Here is a 25,346-nt window from a genome sequence, read left to right on the forward strand (position 1 = left end):
AAAAAATATACAAGTACAAGTATTAAACACATAGATGATAAGCTGCCATAGATTAATTTTATAGTTTGCTGGTCATTCCAGTTACTCCAGCACTTTAATACAACAGCTTTAGATTTTTTTCTGTTGAAATCTAAACACAACTCTGGCAGCTGTTTCCATTTAATACACACATGTGATGATTAGGTAAACAAAAACAAACACACATATTTTAAATAGATTGTTTGTCACTACTCAACGTGTGGCAATTGGAAAGATAAAACTTTCTTAGTAAAATAAATGCAAACAACCCCACAAAGTTTAAAATTTTTGTGCAAATATTACTTAACAATTAAGTAATAATGGTTACAAGTCTTAACTCATTCCGAGCCATTGATGGCTATACACGTAAAAGATCCATTTTAACTGGGCTGGCAGTGAATGAGTTAATAATAACACTGCTTTATTACAGAAGCTACACGATTAACTTTAATGCTCTAAAACACTACAGCATACTTATTTTACCCTTTCTTAATGAAAGAAAACCCTACAGTGGTCACAGAAATACCTTGAAGCTGACAAGTAATAATAATAATTTAAAAAATAAGTAATAATAATAAAAATGAATGGAAATCAAACATTGTATTTCAATTGTGGTTCAACAGAATTGAATAAAAAAAAACTCATGAGACAGGCCTTGACAAAAAATTATGGTACGCCTATAAAAGTGAAAATATTTTGGCCACAGGGACATGTTCAACCAAGGTGTGCCTTCAACAGGTGTCTCAGGTGTCAGTTGGCCTTAAAGGGTGACAAGTTGTCACAGTGCTATTTCGTGACATGGTGTGTCCTACACTAAACATGGACGAAAGGAAGAGAAGGAGAGAGTTGTCACACGAGATTAATTATAGACAAGCATATTAAAGGTAAAGGCTATAAGACCATCTCCAAGCAAATGCTTTTCAGAATTCCCACAATAATGTAACAAAATATTAAGTTAAGGGTACCATCATTTTTGTCAGTTCTGTTTCATGAGTTTGTTTTTTTAAAAGAATCCTGTTGAACCAGAATTTAAAAGCAATGTCTGATTTTCATTGGTTCATTTACATTAAATTTGTATTCATTACTTTTGACTAAATTAGCCATTTTCAGCAGTAAAAAGTTAATATTTTGCCTGAATTAATTTGATAACTTCATTATTTTTCATGTACAATTAAAACCTTTAAAAATATTTTGTCCACTTGCTGTTGACTGAAGATGACAACACCTGTACTGAGGAAGTAGGTAATGACCAGCCACGGCTCACCTGTTTTCTGGGTTTGGTCAACAAACTGAGTAGTGATTGGTCGTTACCTACTTCCTCAGCACAGGTGATGTCATCTTCAGTTGACTGCAAGTTGATAAAAAAAATGTTTTTAAAGGTATTAATTGTACATGAAAAATAATGAAGTTATCAAATTAATTCTGGACAAAATATCTTCTTACTGTTGAAAATGGCTCAATGGGTCAAGTATCCCTTTAACTGAGGGGTACCTCTGTTATTGACCATTTGCACCGACGTCACGTGATCACGTGACTGCCTTATGACGGACGGCGGAAGGAAATGATTGTTGAATGGAAGTGGGCGTGACCCGGAGCGACTTAGTGACTTAGCGACTGTTATTTTACAAATGAAAAGTTATGGAATCTACTACTTCAACGGAAGTTCGCCTGTCAGTCGAAGTGGCAAATTTAGTCGGAACTCATAGATTTTACTTAACTTGGAGATACTAGTTTGAAAACAGCCCCTTACCTTCTGTCGTCTGCTGTTTTTACCAAGTTAATCAAATCGCCGACTTTGCCGAAATTCACAGCGCACGACCTATATCATCATTATGTAGTCAATGCCCGTGTCTAACCGGCTCTCCTCCTTACACCGGAGCTGATTTAAATGCTTGCCGCTGGCGGTCTCTGGGACGAGATACTTCGCTCGCACCGGGGGACAATATACCTTGTAATGCAAAGGTAAAACTTGTTGATCATGCTAACTGACTTATTTTGACACATTCCGTTCTATATTGCAACGCTGTGATGATGTTATGTTGACCAGCATGGGGGAAAAAAAGTGGCAAGCTATGCAGTCATTTCATGAATATGATTCCGGCCAGCTCCAGAGTCAAAAACTCCAAGGACAAAGACGAAATCCCCTATTATTAAACAGTCAAATGCACTTAATAGTTTTGAAGAAGGTGCATTTTAAAACTAAGCTGTGTGTATGTGCAGTTGGAGTGGACGTTAACTATCTGGCTCCTTAATGTGATTTGAAACACGTAATTCGACACCTCTGTTATTAGAGTGTACGTTTACTAGTAAAATGTATGAACATTTATCTACTTACCTCATAAAAAATTATCGCTACAAATCCGTGAATACTTTGTGGGCTGCCAGATGTCTTTTGTCTTCATTAGTGGGTATGCGATAAAAAAGCAATATTTGGTTTACTCCCTTGTCTATCTGTACAACCGACCGCACAGCAAGATATGACCATCCATCCATCCATCATCTACCGCTTATCCGGGGTCGGGCCGCAGGGGCAGGAGCTTTAGCAGGGAAACCCAGACTTCCTTCTCCCCAGCCACTTCAGCCAGCTCCTCCGACGGGATCCCAAGGCGTTCCCAGGCCAGCTGAGAGACATAGACTCTCCAGCGTGTCCTGGGTTGTCCCCAGGGCCTCCCGCTGGTGGGACATGCCTGGAACGCCTCTCCAGGGAGGCGTCCAGGAGGCATCCGAACCAGATGCCCGAGCTACCTCAACTGGTTCCTCTCAACGCGGAGGAGTAGCGGCTCGACACTGAGTCCTTCCCGGATGACCGAGCTTATCACCCTATCCTTAAGGGAGAACCCGGATACCCTGCGGAGGAAACTCATTTCGGCCGCTTGTATCCGGGATCTTGTTCTTTCGGTCATGACCCACAGCTCATGACCATAGGTGAGGGTAGGAACGTAGATCGACCGGTAAATCGAGAGCTTTGCCTTTCGGCTCAGCTCCTTCTTTACCACAACGGACGATACAGAGTCCTCATCACTGCAGACGCTGCACCGATCCGCCTGTCGATCTCCCGCTGATTACGTGTGAGGGTTGATATGACCATTTTATGAGATAATTGATTAGATGAAGGACTTTACGCTGTACGAGATGCTTACAATACGGGCAAGTGGTTCTTTTGCCGTCCAGCGTCCTGGAGGGGGCGTTCCCGTTAGGGCGGTGACGTCACGTGCAAAAGGTCAATATATTCATTATTTGAATATATATATATAAGAGCGTAATTTGTTGTTGTTGCAGTATTGATTTGCTGAATGATGCATGATTATTATGTTGTGTAGCAAAGTTGCTATTGTATTAACTATATTATTATATTATAGATATTTTAATTGTACAATTTTGTAATGTTCAAGCCACTTCGTGGTAGAATCCAAACATTTGTGGATTCTTTTGTGATCGGACTCCCACACAGCCACTGCATGTTGTCCCGACGTATCAGACTGTTCTGTTTCAGTCTCTCAGGTTATAGCCGTGGAGCACAATTCTCTCCAACAAGGGGCAGTCCTTTAGGTGATCAAGCAGACATTGGTTCGTAAGTGTGGAAGTGGATTCCTTTGGAGCATGTAATCTTCATCACGGCACCATTTAGGCTGCTGTCTGTGATCAATCTCATCATGCCTTCTGCGATCATTGATGGCCTGGAGATAGGTCAAAGGGAGAAAGGAGATGGGGGGGGGGGGGGGTGGGGGGGTTACATGATGTTATAAAAATAATAATTCCCATTAGCATAACATGTACTGGCTCATTCACTAGTACATATCTGGAATTACTATTAAAAATTACTATTAAAAAGCTCTAACAGCATCAAATGTCGCAACTGTTATATCAGTCTCAGTAGTTTGATCTTCGTACTGTGTTTGACTTTCCGACTTGTTCACAATTACCTCCGACACTATTCGTCCACTGCATCTTGAATATGAGCAATTTAGTGGTACGAGCAACTTGTCGGCTGATTAACTTTACTCATACACATGAATTTCCTCAAAGCCAAAACATTTTCCCTACTCTTCAACAAAAACAGCTTGACTGATATAGGAATGTAAACAGAATAGGGTCTTAAAAGACCTTGGTTTGCTGCTTGCTTTCTTCCATACTTTTATCTAAACAGGTTTTACTTGATCTTTCAGAACTAGATATGGATTACCAACCTGTAGCCTTTTTTTCACCCTTTCCAAATGTTTTCTTGCATTTAATGACATTTTGTGGCCTTTAAATCTGGGCACCCTGCATTCTTTAAATGGTACTTCATTTATATAGCGCTTTTCCATCACTCTAATAATGGTCACAGCCTTTTTGCAGTGCATATTAATACATCAAAGTTGCTTAATTGTGATAGTTACCTGTGTGATTCTAAATATAAGCCTTTTGATGTTGGTATTATATTGCCACTGTACAGTAAGTACTCTGCATTCAAACAATACATTCAGAGTGGAGTCAATTCATATGCATCAGATTCCTATTCGGAGAGATTTGTCTCAAAATTAGTCACAGTTTTTATTTTTTATTTTAAGTGTGTGGGCATTTATCATGACTTACCATTGTTAAACATTCAATTCTGTTTGTGAATTGTTGGTGAGTTTGTGGATCAGCAGATATTTACACACACACGCACGCACACACACCCACACGCACACACGCGTTCCAAACATTGACGTGTGGAAAGGCCCTCCCCTCCCTCATCCACCTGGAGGCAGTGTTGTTTTTCTTCATTGAACAGAAACATGTCATCTCAAATTGAACATTGAAAAGTGGGAAATGGGCTTCTATTATGTGTTTATTTACCACAAGTCGGTTGAGCATCAGAATAACATATTCTGTGTCGAGGCAAACCAAACTTGAGGGAAATAAATTACGATCATATTTTGTTTCCATATTTACTTGAATGTTCGGAACTTGTGTGTCATCTCTTCAAAACTACTTGACACTTGTCTCCAAAATAAATGTGCATGCCCACTGATCGACAAACGCAGCTTCAACCATTAAAAAGCAGAATTGAATATTGATAAATTACGTCATGATAAATGCAGACATAACATTAAAACTTTCTCCCCATTGATCCATACATTGATCCATACATTTTTTGCAACACAATTTTCTGTAAAGCAAGACATCACAATATGAGTTAGCCTATCTTGCAAGACCTCAATTCGGGTAAACATCAACAGAAGACCGTCAGAAAAGAGAAAAATTACATAAATGCAGTAAGACTCCTGTATTGTTCTAATAGGCTATACTTTACTAACTTGGTTAGAAACGTCTAATGGGATAATGTCAGCAAATATATGTAGTTGTATTTATGTATCTAAGAATGTTACAATGTTCCTTTAAATCCTTTCTGGTGCAGTTATATATATATATATATATATATATATATATATATATATATTATTTTTTCTTCTTTCTTCCTTCATTAAATCCTATAAGAGTGTTTCCAACTCAAAATAAGTGTTTTCAACCAGTGTTGGGAATAACGGCATTTAAACTAACGCCGTTAGGTAACTCTAATCTAACTAATTATTGTCCCCATATTTGAAACGCCGTTATCGTTATTGTATGATTTATGATTTGACTATTTATTAGATTTAAGGCTCGAAGTAAGCTTACAAGACATTGTGCGGTGACTGGCTCTGAAAATGTAATTTGCGCACAGTTAGAGGCACTGTTGTTGTCGGACCTCGTCACAATAAAAGTGTCTTGACAGCTGAAATGTATAGTGACTTTTATTTTGGAGGTGCCGCAGGAAGCGTGTCACAACATGACGGACGTGTCGTCCTTCTTCCTTCTGGACCTTAAGGCTTAGCATATTTTAGCATTTTAGCAAAGAGTCCAAGTCCTCGCCTGGAACTGGTTTGACAACTTTGACAAGAGTGACATTAATCAAAAATAACAGTCGACAATCATGTTCCACCCTTTAAGAGCCATATTGCGACTCCACAAGCACCATAACAGCGATAAAGATACCGGTAAATCATAGCGACACGCTCGCCTAGTGTAATTAATAGCGCCAACAATTGTATTTCTCTTATTTCACGAGTTCTAAACATGTGAAAAGTGTTGAAAGAAATATGCTCACACTCATGGAGGCGATGGAGTGACATTTGTATGTGAATGATGCATGTTAAGCTTAGAGTTGGGCAGTTTTCTGACGTAAATCAATCATTAAACACGTCATGTGTAGAGTTATAATCTGAAGATATATCCCCATATTTGAAAGTGTACAAAAGTATATGTTTTTCAGAGAGATCAAGTGGAAGCTGATAATTCTGAGGAGTAAGTATAGTAGTAGTTATGGCTATGATTTTGGCCATGATAGCATTAAACACTGTATATTTTAATAGCATTGGCAATTTCTTTGATCTATTATTGATTATTTTAGCCGGCAACAATCATAAAAAATGCCCGGGAAATCCTGGAGGGACTGGCTAGGATTGTCTACAAATTAACTATAGATGACATATGTCCCACAAATCACCATCTATCCAGTATTTATTTTATTAGTATTATTATTCTGATTGCTGTAGTAACTGGCAGTGGTAGAACATGCATCACCACTCCAAATTTAATGAATTATTATTATTATTATTATTATTATTATTATTATTGAATGATGTGTCATATTATGGAGTGAGGCATTTGTGTGACATAAATACTCACAAAAATAAATGAAAACACCCTATAAAGCCTGGATGTAATTTTAATTCTTTGTATAAAAATATAATAATAATAACAATAATAATAATAATCATATATAAAAAACTAAATCCAAATTGTTTGATATAAAACTTTTTTTAAGTAGTGAAAATAGTTACTTAACCTGGTAACGAGTTACTTTTATAATGAAGTAATTAAATTACTAACTTAGTTACTTTTTTAAGCAAGTAATGAGTAACTATAACTAATTACTTTTTTAAAGTAACGTTCCCAACACTGTTCTCAACTTTATTCAACTTGAGTTGTTCACTGTCGTAACATTACAGTTGGCAACTGTATGACAACAGAATGGATTACTTATGTTTGCAGGTGTCAGAGAGGGCAGACTCACTGTAAAACTCCGAACTTGTTCATGCTGCGCTTGAAATCATCCTTGAATTTGACAAATTTCCCCATGTTTTCCTCCTGTTCTACTGAGTGGAGTAGAGGGGTGTCAACAAAGGCAGGACACAGCACATTGATACGCACGCCGTAGTCACTCTGAGAAGATGCATCCTGTAAAATAATGACAGTTACGTCCCAACCGAGAAAAAAACTCCAGTATAGGTTTAGTTTTACGTGACCAAAGGCTACTAAGGGTGTGTGTGTGTGTGTCTGTGTGGTGCATGCTCGTGCATTCTGCTTACGGCCATGGCCCTGGAGAAACCAATGACTCCATGTTTTGTGGCTGTGTAGACTGGTTGGTGAGGAGAGTGCAGGAAGGCTGCAGCAGAAAGAAGCATAAAAGACAACAGCTGTGTTAATGTTAATCATATATTTAATAACCTCTCAAGACCTCTCCTTCAGACTTCACCTTATCATGGTGTTTGCGTTTCCCTAGCTTATTGAGGGCCTTATTATGCCTTTATGCCTAGGCGAAGGACCAGACAAAGCATTGAGAACCTCATTGATAAAGAAAACTATTGGGCCATGTTTTCCCTGGCCTAGACGCGGGCCACCAAGGCCCCCTCTAGAGCTATAAACGCTGTGATACGTTAAGTTCTTTGCATATACCAATTTTATATTTAATCAAAGGAAGCAGCAAAGTCATTCATTGTCCATAATTTAGAAGTATTGCTTTACTCCACTAAAGCCCATTTAATATTATATATACTGTATCACAAATGTAACTATCAGGCACTTTAGGTGTGGCACATTAACATGGTTTTATGGTTATAAGATCGGGCTTCTACTTTTAAACTTACCACATAAAGTCAAGTTCAAATATTCAAATTTGACCTTTGGCATGTAACAACTCACCTCAGTTATTCACCTTTGAACATAACAATTGGCAAGATGTATTGATATGTGAAAACATATTACACACTTCAGTTAAACATAATGAATGGAAGATTTTTTACAGTGTACCACCAATTACTACGTTTGCTAAATTCTTCTCCTTGGGGTATCCGTAGCAGAATGTTGGTGGTGAAACATGTCAGCTTCCTGTAAGGTGCGCCATTACCTATGAAATATAGTTAGTGATTACTAGACCTACAATTATATATAAAAAAAAATGATAAAGTGATAGATTTTTTTTTGCATATTTAAATTTAATTAATACTGTTTTTTTATTTTTATTTTTATTTTTATTACATGTTAGCCTTATAGTAGGACTCGAAAGTATATTTGGATTCAAGTTAATTTTGCAAACAATTATCGGCTTACTTATCAGTTATCAACATCGGCACTTTCTAAATTATTGATTTATCTGTATCGGTTGAAAATAGCATTATCGTGCATCCTTACAATAAACTAATTAAAGTAAATTGTATTACTTTACCCCAAATCGAATTTCTGATTCAGTATGAACAGAATTTGCAGGGTACAACCTGAGTTGGTTGCCAGACAATGTAGGACACACATAGGTGAACAAACATGCACAACCACATCAGGGACAATTTAGTGTTCAATTAACATATGTAGGCACAAGGAGAACATGGAAGCTCCTCATAGGAAGGCTGGAGGCTGTATTTGAACCCTGGACTACTGAATTGTGAGGCTGTGCTTAGCACTGCTAAGCTAATTGAAATAAAACAAAAACATGTTTGCAGTCAAATAACAAACTGCCATTAGAAATAGAAAACTGTCCCTATAAAAAGTTTATTTCAATTTTTTTCAACTAACAAAAATAAAATAATATTTTATATTTTAATTAAAAAAAAGCAAGAACTGTAAAAATGCATGAACGTTTTTTTCTCTCCTTGATATTTTTTCCTGTCATGAATTCTCATGTATTAATTTAAAATGTAAAGTTTTTACACACATAGGGTAGGTAGCTAAATGAAAACCTTTTCTTTTTTTTTATCTGCAAAAAATTTGTTGAATGTGCCTCTGCTAGTTAGACAAAAACAAACAAACAAACAAACAAACAAGGATTGTAAGTTAAGACTCATGTAATTCTACAAAATATTGCACATGTTTGCAAAATACTCACAATAAACAAGATCTTTTATGGACAGTTTCCCTGTATTTACTGGCATTTTGTTATTTGATTGCAAATATGTTTTTGCTTTTAACACAACGGTAGTCGGCTTGGTAGCCCACTGTTAAGCATACCCGCCTTACAATTCAGCAGTTCAGGGTTCAAATCTAGTGTCCAGCCTTACCGCGTGGCGCTTCCATGTTCTACGGGTCCCTGCGTGAGCATTCTCCAGGTACTCCAGTTTTCTCCCACATCTCAAAAACATGCATGGTTGGGTAGTTGAACACTCAATTGTCCCTTGATGTATAAGAGTGTTCACCAATGTGTGCCCTACAATGGACTATATGCCATGGAGGAGGCGGGACTTCAGACTTCCGGGTTTTCACCAATCAATTTTGTTTCCCGTCGGGTTTGCGACGTGTGGGCCGTGTCCCGGTACTTGCTCTTGCGCCTTTGTGCCCCTCGGTTGGCGCTGATGTGTAAAACCCGGAAGTCGGAAGTCCGTGGTATCTACCCCATTGTCTGGCAACCAACGTAGGTTGAATCCCACAAATTTTGTTCATACTGAATCAGAAATTCGATTTGGGGTAAAGTTAAAAAAATGGCTTTAATTAGTTTATTCCAAAATAAAAAGTTACTTGAATGTAACTTTTTTATTTGGCTTGGGAAAAATACATGTATTTGATTTATATTAAATTGAAAATGAGGCTTTCAACCAAATCATGAATATAACGAGAACAACTAAAACATTTAGCTGAAACAAATTACAGCTTTTTTTAAATTGTTATTTTAGTCCAATGAAACACTTTTTTCAGTGCTAAATGCTCCTTCTTTGATTAATCTCCTGTGACAAATGCAAAAAAACAAATTATATTGTTGTTTTTCATTATTTTATTTATATGATAAAGATCTTATTTATTGATTTGGTCACAGTTACATTGTTGGACAATGGCTAAATTTGCATGCAAGTATTTTTTCGTTACACTTTTTTACTTTTACTGGAGTCTTATTACAGCAGTTTCCCCCCCACCATGTTAATACTTGGGCGGGCCAGCCAAGTAAACTGGCCACCACCCAAGTAGATTTAAAGAACATTTAATAAAAAAAATATAAAAACAAAACAAAAAATAGCCTGTTTAGGTTGCATCGTGGAATCATTTGAATGGCCGGAAGGAGTTGACTTAGGAAAATTAGCCAAATGAGGTCATGAGGGAAAAGTAGGCCAATTCCACTTGTCAAAGACTGTCAAGTCAACCCCATATAGTTATTTTCTCTTTTTGTTTAGTCCACTTCTGTTTCATTCTAGTCAGGTCAAAGTTCTGTTGGTAAAAAGACTCAAAATGTATAATGAGGCTTTGTGTGTCATTTTATAACAACAGCAACAAGCAAGATGTTTATCTGTCTAGTAAGATGTGCATGTCTGCACATTGAGTGTGTCAATGTTTGAGTATGAATTCAACCTGTAGAACATTTTATTTGCTCTCAAAGGCACAAATAGGTGGCAGTGTAGGTGGCTATTTGTCTACATGTTACAGTATCCCCATTCCAATGTGTAATTATTACCTGCCATCGAAGACACATTGATTATTGTGCCTCCTTCCTTGCCATGCTCTTTGCTCATATGTTCCAGAGCCAGGTATGTCCCATTTATAACAGAAGTCTGGAAAGAAAAGCAAAACCTCATCATGGTGACATTTTTCACAAGAGGGAAGTGCAACTCACAAACAGGAAGTCTAATCCTAAATTGGAAAACTTGTTTAAAGTAGCATTTCTTTCAAACAAGCCAACAAATTAAAGAGCAACTTTTCTATAGAGATTCTTCCTTCTCAGCACATACCAAGAAAACCAGATACCTCAGTTCCTGAGGAGAACACGCACTGGTTTGTTGATGAGGAATTTCCTCCTCTTAATAAGCTCAACATGCAAAGATGGTAAAGATAAACATGTTTGCTCGGAGGGCTCAGCGAGAGAAAATACATTTACCGTACAGTCATGCAGTAGTTTGCCAGAGCAACTCTCTCGATGTACTGTATTTGTGTGTGAATTCTCACACATTGCATCTACCACCATCTTGAGCATTTAAAACAACGGCAGTTGTTTGAAAAGTGTGAAATAATTTGCGTTGTTCCTCTTCAAGGCCTCTGGTTCTTGCATTTTGTCATCTTCGTGTCAGAGTCGGCTGCCGTTTCGCACCACACCTTCACTTTTAAGACTTTGACTTTCCTTGACCTCTGCTGTCCTTGCTCTCTGATCAGAATAGCACCTCTGGGTTTGCATTACTATGATCTACCTGCTTTTGGACAGAAAACAACATCAACAAAATGTGAAGTTACATTACAAACGGATGCATGCTTGAGAATGAGAGACCCAAGGCATATTTGTAGAACAAAAAAATTATTACATTAGGCTGCCCCCTCAAAATAAATAAATAACAGTCCTGCTCCCTATGCTGAAAGACAAACTAAGAGTTGACAGCATTACGTCTACGGAGAAAGAATTGGCAGGAACAGGAAGTCAGTCAAACCCCACAAAGGAAATACTGTAACTCCAAACAGTAATATAAGAATCATGAGGCAATCTTATTTCTACACATTCATTTAACAATTCATTACAATCATATTTTAAAGGTCACAATCCTCTGGTGCTCCAAATACTACACACACACGCAAAAACACAAAAAAAACGCTGTGTTGTTGTCTGAACCTATTTGCTGGGTAGCATTAGGGTTTGAGCATTTGGGTTACTTTACGACAGTGTCACGTTTCGGTTTTGTATGGGTTAGGGTTTTGTTTATTTTTGTGTGTTTGTTGTGTCTTTCTGTGATTGGTGTTTGTCTTGTGTTTCCGAGTGTTTCCCCTGTCTCGTTATGTCTGATTACGTTCACCTGTGTGCCTGTTCCCTTCCCAGTGTGTTTGACCAATCGGTGCCCTCTCCCTATTTTGTTCCCCAGGTGTGTCTCCTTAGTGTTGTTGTATTTAGTCTGTTGTGTTTGTCCAGTCGGTGGGATCATTGTCTACGTCAGGTGTCGAAGTCCTGTGTGGTTGTCGAAGTCCTGTGTGGTTGTCGAAGTCCTGTGTGGTTGTCGAAGTCCTGTGTGGTTGTCGAAGTCCTGTGTGGTTGTCAAAGTTCTGTGTAGTTGTTGAAGTTCTGTGTGGGAGTCTGTCTGTCTGTCACAGTTAAATCGTCTTTGTTTCAGTCTAGTCGTCCTCTTCACAGTCTAGTCGTCCTCGTCACAGTTAAGCTCTCCATGTTCCTGCTAAGTTCTCCACATTCCTGCGAAGTTCTCCACCTCCAGCCAAGCTTCTCAAGTTAGCCCCGGTCAAGCCAGTCCTGTCACGGCGACCAGCCTCCTCTCGCCTAGTCCCGTCACGGCGACCGGCCTCCTCTCGCCTAGTCCCGTCACGGCGACCGGCCTCCTCTCGCCTAGTCCCGTCACGGCGACCGGCCTCCTCTCGCCTAGTCCCGTCACGGCGACCGGCCTCCTCTCGCCCGGTCCCGTCATGGCGACCGGCCTCCTCTCGCCCGGTCCCGTCACGGCCTCCTCTCGCCCGGTCCCGTCACGGCGACCGGCCTCCTCTCGCCCGGTCCCGTCACGGCGAACGGCCTCCTCTCGCCCGGTCCCGTCACGGCGAACGGCCTCCTCTCGCCCGGTCCCGTCACGGCGAACGGCCTCCTCTCGCCCGGTCCCGTCACGGCGAACGGCCTCCTCTCGCCCGGTCCCGTCACGGCGAACGGCCTCCTCTCGCCCGGTCCCGTCACGGCGAACGGCCTCCTCTCGCCCGGTCCCGTCACGGCGACCGGCCTCCTCTCGCCCGGTCCCGTCACGGCGACCGGCCTCCTCGCGCCCGGTCCCATCACGTCTTCACCAGTCATCGTCCTCTCGCCCGGTCCCGTCACATCTTCACCAGTCATCGTCCTCTCGCCCGGTCCAGTCACGTCTTCACCAGTCATCGTCCTCTCGCCCGGTCCAGTCACGTCTTCACCAGTCATCGTCCTCTTGCCCTGTCCAGTCACGTCTTCACCAGTCATCGTCCTCTCGCCCAGCCCAGTCATGTCTTCACCAGTCATCGTCCTCTTGTTTCTCCTTTTGTTCACAATTTCTGTCTCTCCTACGCGGACCTTCCCATGGCAGAATGACCCCACCTACCAAAGACTTAGCTGGAGGCATATGGACCATCCCGGCTCCACGGCAGACTCAAGTCCCCGTCCCGGCTCCACGGCAGCCTCAGACTTGAGCCTTTTCGCCTGTGCCACTGCCGCCCCGGGCATCCTCTCCTCTGCTGCAGCCCCTGGCCTCTTAGCCTCTGCCGCAGCCCCTGGCCTCTTCGTCTCTGCCGCAGCCCCTGGCCTCTTCGTCTCTGCCGCAGCCTCAGGTCTCTTCGTCTAAAAGCCAGGATTCTAGCCCAGGCAGCGCGAGCACTGCGGCCGCCCTCAGATCCTCCTCAGGCGGCGCGAGCACTGCGGCGACCCTCAGACCCAGCGCCAGGCGGCGCAAGTACCGCACTCAAAGGCGGCTCCAGCCCTTGGCGCTGCATTCCACGTGGCCACCCCCTGATTCGGCTCTGTTGGTGCTTTGTCAGGCTGTCTTCAGCCCGTTAATGACTTCCAACACTGGCTCTAGCCGTCCCCGCCCTACCCGTTTTGGCTAGTTTTTGTTTAGGGACGTCCCTTGGTGGGGGGATACTGTCACGTTTCGGTTTTGTATGGGTTAGGGTTTTGTTTATTTTGGTGTATTTGTCTTGTGTTTCCCCGGTCTCGTTATGTCTGATTACGTCCACGTGTGTGCCTGTTCCCTTCCCAGTGTGTTTGATCAATCGGTGCCCTCTTCGTATTGTGTTCCCCAGGTGTGTCTCATTAGTGTTGGTGTATTTAGTCTGTTGTTTGTCCAGTCGGTGGGATCATTGTCTACGTCAGGTGTCGAAGTCCTGTGTGGGAGTCTGTGTTTCCCGTCGCGTCAAGCAAAGCCTCGTCAGTCTAGTTGTCCTCGTCACAAGTTCGCCACGTTCCTGCTAAGTTGTCTACATTCCCGCTGAGTTCTCCACATCCAGCCAAGCTTCCCAAGTTCTGTCAAGCCAGTCCCGTCACGGCGACCAGCCTCCTCTCGCCCAGTCCCGTCACGGCGACCAGCCTCCTCTCGCCCAGTCCCCTCACGGCGACCCGTCCCCACTTGTTCCAATAAAGTTTCTCCTTTTGTTCACAATTCCTGTCTCCCTGATGTGTCTCCCCGCCTTTGAGTCCACTCTCTCCTATGTGCACTTTCTCATGACAGACGGCATATTAGGGTCATCTAGCGAGAAAAAGAGATGAGCTTTAAAGTCGTCATGATGACTTAACAATGACAGTTGAGGGAATCCTGAAGAAGGACCGCCGTGGCAGTATTGACGTCGCCCGGTCTCGTTGCACTCATTTGTGACGATGACTTAATTTTTTACCCAAGGTTGGGTTGGTTAACCCAGACTGGGTTGAAGATTGGATTTGGGCAGGCTGAAGATCTGAAGGTGGTCACCAATTTGCTGAAGTTGAAGTTGCTCTCTGTTACAATTTGCCCAAAAATATCTTTACAGTAGCCTTTTTATTTGACCAATTAATGACAGAAACATCTTCCAATGAGCAGATTAACACATTAGCTGTTCACAGTGGGTACTTCTGCAAGCCTCTGGCCAATAGTTTTCAGACTGGAATCGGGTTAGAATTTCTCGCCCTCTGTCTGCGGATGTGACGTCATGGGTGCTTTGTGTATATGAAGAAGGGTGGTTGCAGTTAAATTTTTCATCAACAGGTGGCAGTAGTGATTCAAAATGAAATTTTCTGCATTCAGTAGCTTTAATGTAACATTCCTAAAAATGTTGGTGGCAGCTACAGTAGTTGGCTCAGAGGGTAACACGGTATACTTTGGATACTGAGATCAGGGAACATTCACTTATTAACACAATAAGGATTGTGTAGCGTACCTCAGAAAGAAGGAAATTGCTCATTGATACTACAGATACAACATCAGGGCCTTACATTTTCACACCAGGGACTAAGGAGGATTTTAGAACCAGTAACTTTCCATTTAACAGCCATTGATGTACTTAGACAAGCTACCACCAACAGGTGAAAGCAATAAGTCAGAGACTCATGTCCATTCTATGAAGGCCAGTGCGAACCAAAAAAAGCATTGTCTCAACTAAGCCGAGTTTGGGTTTGATCATGACCCGACCTAAGCAAAAAATTATGGATGGATGGATGGATGGATGGATGGATGGATGGATGGCAGTAGACATGCAAGTCTGGAAACTATCAGACTTGCCTGTCCCAGCCACAACATCCAGCTTTTTTTGGGGGGGGATCCCAAGGCTTTTCTAGGCCAACCGGCAGACCTCATCTGGTTCCTCTCAATGTGGCTCTACTCTTAGCCGCTTCTGGATGATCAAGCTTCTCCCCCGATTTCTAAGGGAGAGCCCGGACACACCCTATGAAGGAAACTCCTTTCAGCCGCTTGTATTGGGTACCTTGTTCTTTGGGTCACAAACCCACAGCTTGCGACAATAATTGAGGGTAGCAATGTAGATCGACCCGTAAATCGAGAGCTTTACCTTTCAGCTCAGCTCTTCCTTCACCATGACATACAGACACAGAGTCTGCATCAATGCAGATGCTGCGCCAATTTCCTGCCAATCTCTTCTCTCTCCATCCTCCCCTCACTCGTGAACAAAACCTCAATATATTTGCACTCCTCCACCTGGGACAGGATCTCATCCCGGTCCCGGAGAGGGCACACCATCCTTTTCTGACTGAGGACCATGTTCTCAGATTTGGAGGTGCTGATTCTCATCCCAACTGCTTCACACTCAGCTGTGAACGGCTCCAATGAGAGTTGAAGGTCGCGGCTTGATGAAGCCAACAGAACTACATAATCTGCAAAAAGCAGAGTTGTAATAATAAGGCCACCAAACTGGAGACATTCAACACTTTGGCTGGGCCTAGAAATGTTGTCAATGGAAGTTATGAACAAAGTCCATGACTAAGAACAACCCTCACTGGAAATGAATCCGCCTTACTGCCGGAAATGTACGACAGCAGTCGTACAGGGAGTGAACCGTATTAGGGTGTCCCAGGCCACCCTAGCACTTGATCCCTCAGTGGACACAGTCAAATGCCTTCTACAAATCCACAAGGCGCATATGGACTGATTGCGTGAACTGTCGAGGAACCGGCTGTGAGTGTAGCGCTGGTCCATTGTTCTAGATCCACTTTGTTCTGTGGCCAGGACATAAACCACACTGCTCCTCTTGGATCTGAGAATCGACTTCCCAATGGACCCCTCTCTCATAGAGAGTCTGAGGATTGTGATCTTTGTCGAAAGTTATACTTTACAAATACTGTAAATGAATGGTACGAAAATACTTTTTAGCATCCTTGTCTTGATGTAATCCCAGTTTCCTAAAGTGTGGTGTGAGACATACTGCAGTTCGTTGGTTGGTTCAGAGTGAATCAACACAGATGGAATTGGAAGAATACAAAAATACTCTTCTTATCGAGGGTTCTATGGAGTACATTGAAACTAGTAGAATTACGAAGCAAATATAAACTCCACACCTACTGTGCATCCGCAAAGTATTCACAGTGTTTCACTTTTACCACGTTATGTTACAGTAACATTCCAAAATAGAATCAATTCATTTCCCCCCCTCAAAATTCTACTCATATCATCATTGAGATGGTCATTAATTGGAGTACACTCTAAAAACTTAAATGTTGACTAAACTTGAAAAACTGAGGTACAATTTGCATGCATCTTTTTAAGTTATTTCAACTCAGCCGCCATTGTGTAAAACAATTAGTACAAACAATTTAATTTGTTTTGCACGTGAGAATCTTAATGAAGTTGAATCAGTCTAATTTTCATTGTGTGTTACTACTCCATTTTATTATGCACTGTAAAAAATTGTACTATACCAACTTAATAAATTGAGGTAACAATTTGTATTTTTTAAAGTTATTCCAACTTAGCCATTGTGTAAATGCAATTCATTATGGTTCTGTTTAATAAATATATCATATTGGTCATTTGACCATGCACCAAAACGTCTGGTCGGAAAACGAACGTCTATCTTATTGAGCTAACAGGCCAGTTAATATCTGAGTGTTTTTTTAAGTGTTAACTGCCTCAACCAGGCATCCAGTCAAAACGATTGTCTGAAGAGCTCCGAGACAAGATTGTCTCGAGGCACAAATCTGAGGAAGGGTACAGAAAAAATTCTGCTGCTTTGAAGGCTACAACGAGCACAGTGGCCTCCATCATCCGTAAATGGAAGAAGGTCCGACCCACTATGACTCTTCCTAGAGCTGGCTACCCATCTAAACTGAGCAAACGTGGGGGGAAAAAAGGCCCCAGTCAGGAAGTTGACTGATGGTCACATTATCAGAGCTCCAGCAGGCTTCTGTGATGAGAACTCCCAGAAAGACAGCCACCTCTGCAGGACTCCACCAATCAGGTCTGTATGGCAGAGTGGCCAGACGGAAGCCACTAATTCAAAAAAGGCACATGGCAAACCGCATGGCATTTGCCAAAGGGCACTTGAAGCACTCTCAGACCATCCAGACATCCATCGAGAAAGAATATTCTCTGGTCAGATGAGACAAAAATGTAACTTTTTGGCGTGAAAGCCAGGCATCACGTTTGGCGTAAACTAGGAACTGCTTATCACCTGACCAATAACATCCCTACAGTCAACATGGCGGTGGCAGCATCATGAAGTGGAGATGTTTTTCTGCGGTTGGAACTGGGACACTAGCCAGGATTGAGAGAAAGATGATAAATGTAGCGATGTACAGAGACATCCTGGATGAAAACCTACTCCAGAGTGCTCAGGACCTCAGTTGGGGCTAAAGTTTTCCTTCCAACAGGACCTTAAACCTTAAACACACAGCCAAGACAATGAGTGAGTGTCTTCAGGAACACTATGTGAATGCTCTTGAGTGGCCCAGCCAGAGCCCAAACTTGAATCTGATCAAACACCTCTGGAGAGATCTGAAAATGCCACTGATACAGAGACTGTCCAACGATAGGTGTGCTAAGCTTTTGGCAAAATGTTCAAAAAGTCACATCAACAAAGTACTGAGCAAAGGCTGTGAATATCTATGTACAGGTGATGTCTCAGTTTTTTTATTTTTCATACATTTGAACGCCGCCCCCGCCCCCCCACTCGCACGCACGCACGCACGCACGCACGCACGCACGCACACACACACACACACGCACACGCACACGCACACACACACACGAAATAAATCTAAATCACATTGTCATCATGGGGTGTCAGTGTTTCCCACAGATTTGATATCAAATACTTGGGTGGGTGGACACGGGTGGGTCCCAGTCCTGCTACTTGCATCTCCTCTAACCTTTTTTTTTTTTTTTTCTTTCTCTAAGAGCTCAGTATTGTTCATTCGGAAATGTCATCATCATTGCTCTTTTTTTTTTATTTTTTTTTTAATATATATATATATATATATATATATATATATTTTTTTTTTTTGTGTGTGTGTGTGGGTGAGTATGTGTATGTGCGTGCGTGCGTGCGTGTATTTGTTAGCTCACCAGAAAACCTATTAGAAAAAATCTCATACCGTTCACCTAAACCGAACACCAGGAGACCCGAGGGGACCAAAGAAAACCAAGGAAGGTGAAATCCAGCACCGACCAGACACCCCCCACCAGAACTCCTCCCCAGCCCAAGAAACATCCAGACCCCAACAAATCCAAAAAACATAAAATCAGGGAGGCCTCAAGAGACCAAAGGAGAGACCGAGAAAAGGAAGGAAGGACAGACGAAGCCGCGTGAGATCCGCAGACACCAGCCTCCACCGATTCAATAACCTGAGGAGGAAACAGATTGTGTCTGAGTTTCGGTAGATGCTGGTGTGGTGGATCTGGCATGCATGAAAATCTCCACCAAAGAGGGGAGCCGTCGACCCCCGCCGGAACAGAGCAAGCGCAACACCTCAGGGCCCCCCAGGCCGCGGCAGCGCCAAAGGACGACCCCCGGGCCCCGCCAGGGCCACCGGCCGGAGAGCAAACCCAGGAGCAGGAGCGCCCCCCGCCCCAACACGGCCCGCGCCCCCGGCCCAACGCAGCAGGACGGGGCACTGCAGGCCCACCAGGCACCCCACCGGCCCCCCCCACGACCCCCCGCCCCCCATCCACCCCCGCCACCCACCCCAACCCAGCCCCAGCCGCCCCCACGTCCCCAATCCCCCAGACACCCCCCACCCCCAGCACCCCCCCACCCCGGGACACGGACAGGGGACCGCAGCACTGCTCTATACTGCGGCCCCCAACCGATGGCACCCCCACAAGCCCCCCCCCCCCCACACAAGTTGTGTGGTGTATTAAAATTGGAGGGGAGTTGTAGGGTGAAGACGGTGTTTCCACCCTACCCCACCCCCCAAAGTGTGTTATGTGCCCTATATGTCTATAAAAGTGTATTGTGCATCTCCTCTAACCTAATGATCCACAAGTGAGTAACGACAAACTAATGTTACATGCGGTCTATCTAGTCGCGACATGTTTTTTGGAGGGATATATTTTTATTAATTTTTTTTAAAATCTACTACGGTGGTGGCCAGTTTACTTGGGTGGCTCGCTCAAGTATTAACATGGGGTGGGAAACACTGGGTGTTGTATGTAGAATTCAAAGAGATACATAAATACATTTATTCAATTTTGGGATGTCTGACTTGACTGATGTCTGACTGTAACATAAAATGTGGAAAAAGTGAAAGATTGTGATTACTTTCCGGATTATTATCTCACCAGGTTCACTTGTATGGTCTTCTCCCAGTTCTTTTCATTGTTGATTCCAGCATTGTTGATGACAATGTCTAGACGACCAAACTGGTCTACTGTGCTCTGGAAGGCATCTAAACGACAGATATCATGGCAATAGTGAAGGATTTCAAGTATTTGTTTCACGAGGAACAAAATTTAACATCCATTTTTATGACAACAATCCTTTAATGTACAGAGTTTCTAAAACAAGCTCAAGAGCAAAATAAATAGTAAAAAAAAGATAAATAGTACTTCCATGATTCTATTCCAACAAACAAAAAATAACCAAGATAATATATCCACAGTCAATTCTGAAGAGTAAATTTGACTTTATCCAGAGTGGGACCAAATTAACTCAGTTTTAGAGTAATATTTACACTTGGAAAAGAGTAAAATAAAGAATTGGAAAAAATAAAAGCGACTCAAAGTAGGAACGAGCTCACGACCTTCAGCTTGGGAGACAGCCAATCTACTGCCTGAGCCACACAGCTCCTGAGTTATCGCTCATGTCAGCTGCAGCTGATTCCATGATTGCATGGACTCTTCTCCAAGAGACCAAAAAAACTATGTCTTTGGTCTCTTGGAGAAAAGCAAACAGTAGGAGGGGCATAGCTCAGGTGGTAGTGTGGCAGTCTCCGAAGTTGAAGGTCGTTTGTTCGTATCTCAAACCTTAAGTATGTTTTTTCATATATTTTTTATTTTACTCTCTTCCTAGCGTAAATCTTAGTTCACTCTAAAACTGAGTTTATTTGGTCCCAATCTAAATAGTCAAATCTACTCTAAATAGAGGTACATGTACATTACAGAATTTACTGTGTATTGTAACAACTTGATGGTCAGGAGATTCATTTTCTCTTCAGCTGTCTAAACAAAACTTGCCACGTTGGGCTTGAGTCTAGATCTCATAGGTTCAGCCACATTACTCCAATTCTGTCATCCTTGTACTGTCTTCATAGAAGGATTCGGTGCAACATTTTAAAGGTGAAGTCAACCCCCCCCACCCAAATATTTTTTTGGGACAATATGTTCTATGCAGCCCCATTAGTCTAAATATGGTATTCTGGCTAATATTGTGTTAGTGGAATATGAGTTATGAAGCAAAACCCAGCCGTTATTCTCCATCTCAGGGGGCGGCCATTTAGCCATTTACTGTCGACTGAAGATGACATCAATGTTGCTCAGGGCTCAGGCAAAGACCAATCAGGCAATGACCAATCACAGCTCACCTGCTTTCTGAAGCTGAGCTGTGATTGGTTGATAAGAGAAGATGTATGTATGTGTATATATATATATATATATATATATATATATATATATATATATATATATATATATATATATATACTGTACATACATACTGTACATACATACAAGACTGGCAAGACTGAAAACGTGTTAACTCCAGGACTAGCAGACATGTTGCTATCCATAAATGTCATGGAGGTCATAGAAAATACTAGATGCAGTCGTTTTTGTCGTGGGATGCATACATTTTTGGCATTAGTTAATTTGATTAAAATAAGGATTTTGTAATCTATGCATTCTATTATCAACCTTACTTTAATGTTGAAAGTTAAGTGCATATTCTACTGAAAACATGTCCAAATTTTGGAAATTGTTTTTATGTTCATTGAAATATTGAATAAAATCTTTACATTTTTTGAAGGGGGTCTACTAATTTACGCTGAGCACATATATGTCAGTGAGTGTCATATAACTCACGTACTGTTGGACTTCACCAAACTGTTCAGCATTTGGTTGTAAATGTTTTATTATCTAACTTAACATTGGATGTTGAACTTACCATTGAGAACAATGAGCAAGCTATTTATAAAGTCAGAGGTCGACAACAGTGTAAGACGGTAAATCTCTCCCGCCATGAGCCACCAGCTTGTTGTTTATCTCCACAGACAGATCAGGTTTCATCAACTACTGACAAACTCCAGGTGGTAAAACCTGCATGTGTCAATAGCAGCTGCATTCCACACTTGGTCACCACACAATTAGAAACACACACACCTGACTTGAGAAAAGTTATCTCTTCAGCACTCAGGTAGACACGTACTAATCGACAGCGGTGACACTATCACACATTTTGAAGTAACAAACAGCATTCCACAGTTGTGAGCCTGCAGGGTTTTACAGTCTGTCACACATCGAAACCTCTTTCCTTTTGCTTGTCATCTCACTCACCCAGAGCCTCATTTCCCCGTATCCCGTGCACAACGTGCCGTACTGTGGAACCAACAGCAGAAATGCAGCGAAACAAGCAGTCATGTGACTATGTACAAGACCAGACAAGCTTCATTTGAACTGAACTCTGATTGCTGCTTGTCATTGGGATCCAAAAGTGACCAGATTGTCACAGCTTGTCTGTGGCGGCTTTTCCCACACTCTCAATGTAACAGTCAACATGCGCAAGCAAGGAACTGCTCCTGGAAAATGTTTGCAAAGTCTACCTGAACATAGACTACAAGTTTTAGGCTATTTTTTTAAAGTCACTTACTAGTTAAACCTGACCAACTAAAACGTTTTATGAATTTGTATTGTGCTAAAACCAAAAGAACAAATGTGAGAGTTTCCTATTTTGCAGTACCAGCAAGTGTATTAAACGTTTCCTATTACAGTATGTCACTCCTCACATGCTGAGTGACAGTTACCTCTCAGTGAGTCTCCAATGGAAACATCACACTGAATAAATGTGTTGCTGTCATCTCCAAATTCTGCGTCCAGCTGTTTCTTGCACTCTTCACCGCGGGTTTTGTTCAGGTCAACCACAGCCACCTAAAGGACACAAAACCTTTCAGTAAAACTTCAAAAGGATTGTGCTGATGTTTTCTTCATTGTAAAATTTAGGAATAGACCGATAATCGGCCCGGCCGATATTCAGCATTTTATGAATATCGGCATCGGCTTTTTTTGTTTCGTTTTGACGGACGATAAATTAAAATAAAACTGTTATTTTTGCTCCGAAGGGTGCTTTAGTGGCTGTTGACTCCCTGCAGCATCAGCCCGCCCACAGCATCATCTCATTGGTTGCTCGTGCAGTGCTAACAGCCGATAAGCAGCAAAAGCTCAGTTCTTCTCTTAATGCTCACATGCAGAAGAGAAAATCAAATGCAGAAGACGGGCCCACCGAGCCAGTGTGAAGTTAAAGATGTAAGTTATACTTACTACCTTGAGTGTTAAATAAGCTATATAAATAAAGCTGCCCCCGCGAGTTGAAAATGCGTTGGGATTTAGTGTGCGGGCTAACGGTTAGCCCGCGACCTAACCGCTGGCTCGTAAATTAGCGGCCGTTTGGGAATTGTGCAGGCTATGGTTAGCCCACGAATTAGCAGCTATTTGAGAATTAAACAGGGAGTGAGTGCATGTGCTCTTTTCATTTAGGTAACTTTTTAAGATATACTGCTGAGCCTGGGGGCACTATACATTTTTTTTTGTCAGAATTTTAAAACAAAGTTGTCTATTTTCTAAGCTCTAAAACCCCTTTAACATGTTGCAAATCACAAAAGCTGTTTAATAAACATGTGCTTAAAGGCATTTTAGCAGTAAAGTGCTGGAATTTTTTATCATTTAACATTTTTACACCAACTTTTTCTTTTTTTTCTGCAAATGAATATCGGCTTCAAATATCGGTCATCGGCCTCCTTGACTACTGATAATTGTATCGGCCCTGAAAAAAACACATCGGTCTATCACTAGTAAAATTAAATCACAGAGGACTCCCAATCATTCACAGATAATATTGTCAGTGTTTCATGCAACAGATTCCCCAAACGTTTAATCACAACAGTCAACAACTTCTAATGATATTTCGTTGACAGTGATGCAGGTTAGCACGTAGGTGAAGCCAAACCAGTCGGTCAAAACAGGCTGTGCAGAAAAGTTAACAGTCATGTCAGTTGTGCAAGAAGAGTCTGTTAATGAAAACATGTCTAATTAATGGCGATGATGTGAGCAATAGCGTGAGCAGCTGTCAAAGTGGTGAAAAGAAGCAGTAAGAGTGATCAGGACTGACCTTCGCCGAGCTCTGTAGGAGGGACTGGACTACAGCTCTCCCAATGCCTTGAGCTCCCCCGGTCACCAGAGCCACCCTCCCATTTAAAGACATGATCCTATACACTTTGGCTTCTCTCGGTCAAACTGTCGCTCACTTTCAATCGCTTTTGTTTTTCTCTCCACCCACCTGAGGATTTACACACCTATCTGACGCCTTCTCTCTCTTTAAACACACTCGGGGGCTTGCTCACTATTCTGTCTGTTTCTACTCTTTTGCTTGGGTTGTGCTTTCCCTCCCCCCTCTTCATTGGCTTCCTCTCTCCTTCTGCATGTGTGTGTGTGTGAGTGAGAGAGAGAGAGCACGTCATATAGTCAAGTCTAAGTAAACTGTTGGATAATAATTACCCAGATGTATCCAAACAGTTGTACCTGCCCTCTTACCTCCTCCTATTTCCTAGGCCCCACCCCTTTCTCAGCACTCTTTCATGCTTCTCACTTCATTGTCTACAATTGAGCAAACCATTTGGATCTATTATCAGCTGTCTGTATTTCCCATAGTTGCATGACTTCTTGCAGATTCCAGAATGCCCAATAAAGTATCCCTTGTTTGAGTGTGGTTTCGAGTGAGATGGGTGAGAAAGCGCATTGTTCGTTGACGGTGTTGAACTCACACAGGTTAATAGACAAAGGAGGAGCATGTGCAGGGTTTCACTGTAGTGTTTGGTAAACGTCCCTGGAGAAGTGGGTATACTCTAAAATTTAACTTTTTATTTTTTTAAGTAGTCCAGTAAAACGGCCCGTTTTAGAAACGGTGACATGTAGGAAAAATCCATAATTTTTACATCCTCACAATAATAAATCTATCATGACTTGATTAGAAGCAGTTTGTAGTTATTACTGGTAATACAAGCAGCCTGAATCAATGTATTTATCATGAGACACATATATAAATAATATGTTATAAAACAATATTTAGTGAACAATGAACAAAAATAGTGAAAAAAACTGTCTGGTTAGACCTTAATATAATTTTATTTTAAATTATTTGTCTTGTGTTTTAAGTTTCCTACATTAAAATCAACTTCCTGTGAGCTAAAACTCCAGACCGTCAACTTAGCTCAGTTCCAGATTTGAAGGATAAATGGAAGTCAAAGAGAGGTTTTACGTGAAAAAGTGACCCACTTTTTTCTTTGGCAAAAAAAATAACTTTTATTTTTTAAATACAATAATAAAAACTAACAACACACACACACACACGTGCACACGCACTCACACGCACACATGCACCCACACGCACGCACGCACGCACACCCCCCCCCCCCACACACACACACACACACTGTTTGTTGTCTTTGT

General features: G+C 41.8%; 1 protein-coding gene and 1 pseudogene across 1 annotated transcript; one reads left to right on the forward strand and one right to left on the reverse strand.

Annotated features, from left to right (window-relative positions):
- Window positions 1-143: 143 nt before the first annotated feature.
- LOC147170289 (15-hydroxyprostaglandin dehydrogenase [NAD(+)]-like) lies at window positions 144-24,326 on the reverse strand. The gene is made up of 7 exons (XM_086081790.1): window positions 24,010-24,326; window positions 22,649-22,772; window positions 19,974-20,080; window positions 10,736-10,832; window positions 7,395-7,471; window positions 7,100-7,263; window positions 144-3,695 (listed from the first exon to the last, which is right to left on the reverse strand). The coding sequence occupies exons 1-7, from the start codon at window positions 24,100-24,102 to the stop codon at window positions 3,572-3,574; spliced, it is 786 nt and encodes a 261-aa protein (XP_085937916.1). The 5' UTR covers window positions 24,103-24,326; the 3' UTR covers window positions 144-3,571.
- Window positions 13,306-17,973, forward strand: LOC147170290 (uncharacterized; annotated as a pseudogene).
- Window positions 24,327-25,346: the final 1,020 nt, after the last annotated feature.

This window comes from Leptonotus elevatus, chromosome 8, assembly GCF_054856555.1.
Source record: "Leptonotus elevatus isolate MCC_2025b chromosome 8, RoL_Lele_1.0, whole genome shotgun sequence".
In the NCBI taxonomy this organism is placed as follows: Eukaryota; Metazoa; Chordata; class Actinopteri; order Syngnathiformes; family Syngnathidae; genus Leptonotus; species Leptonotus elevatus.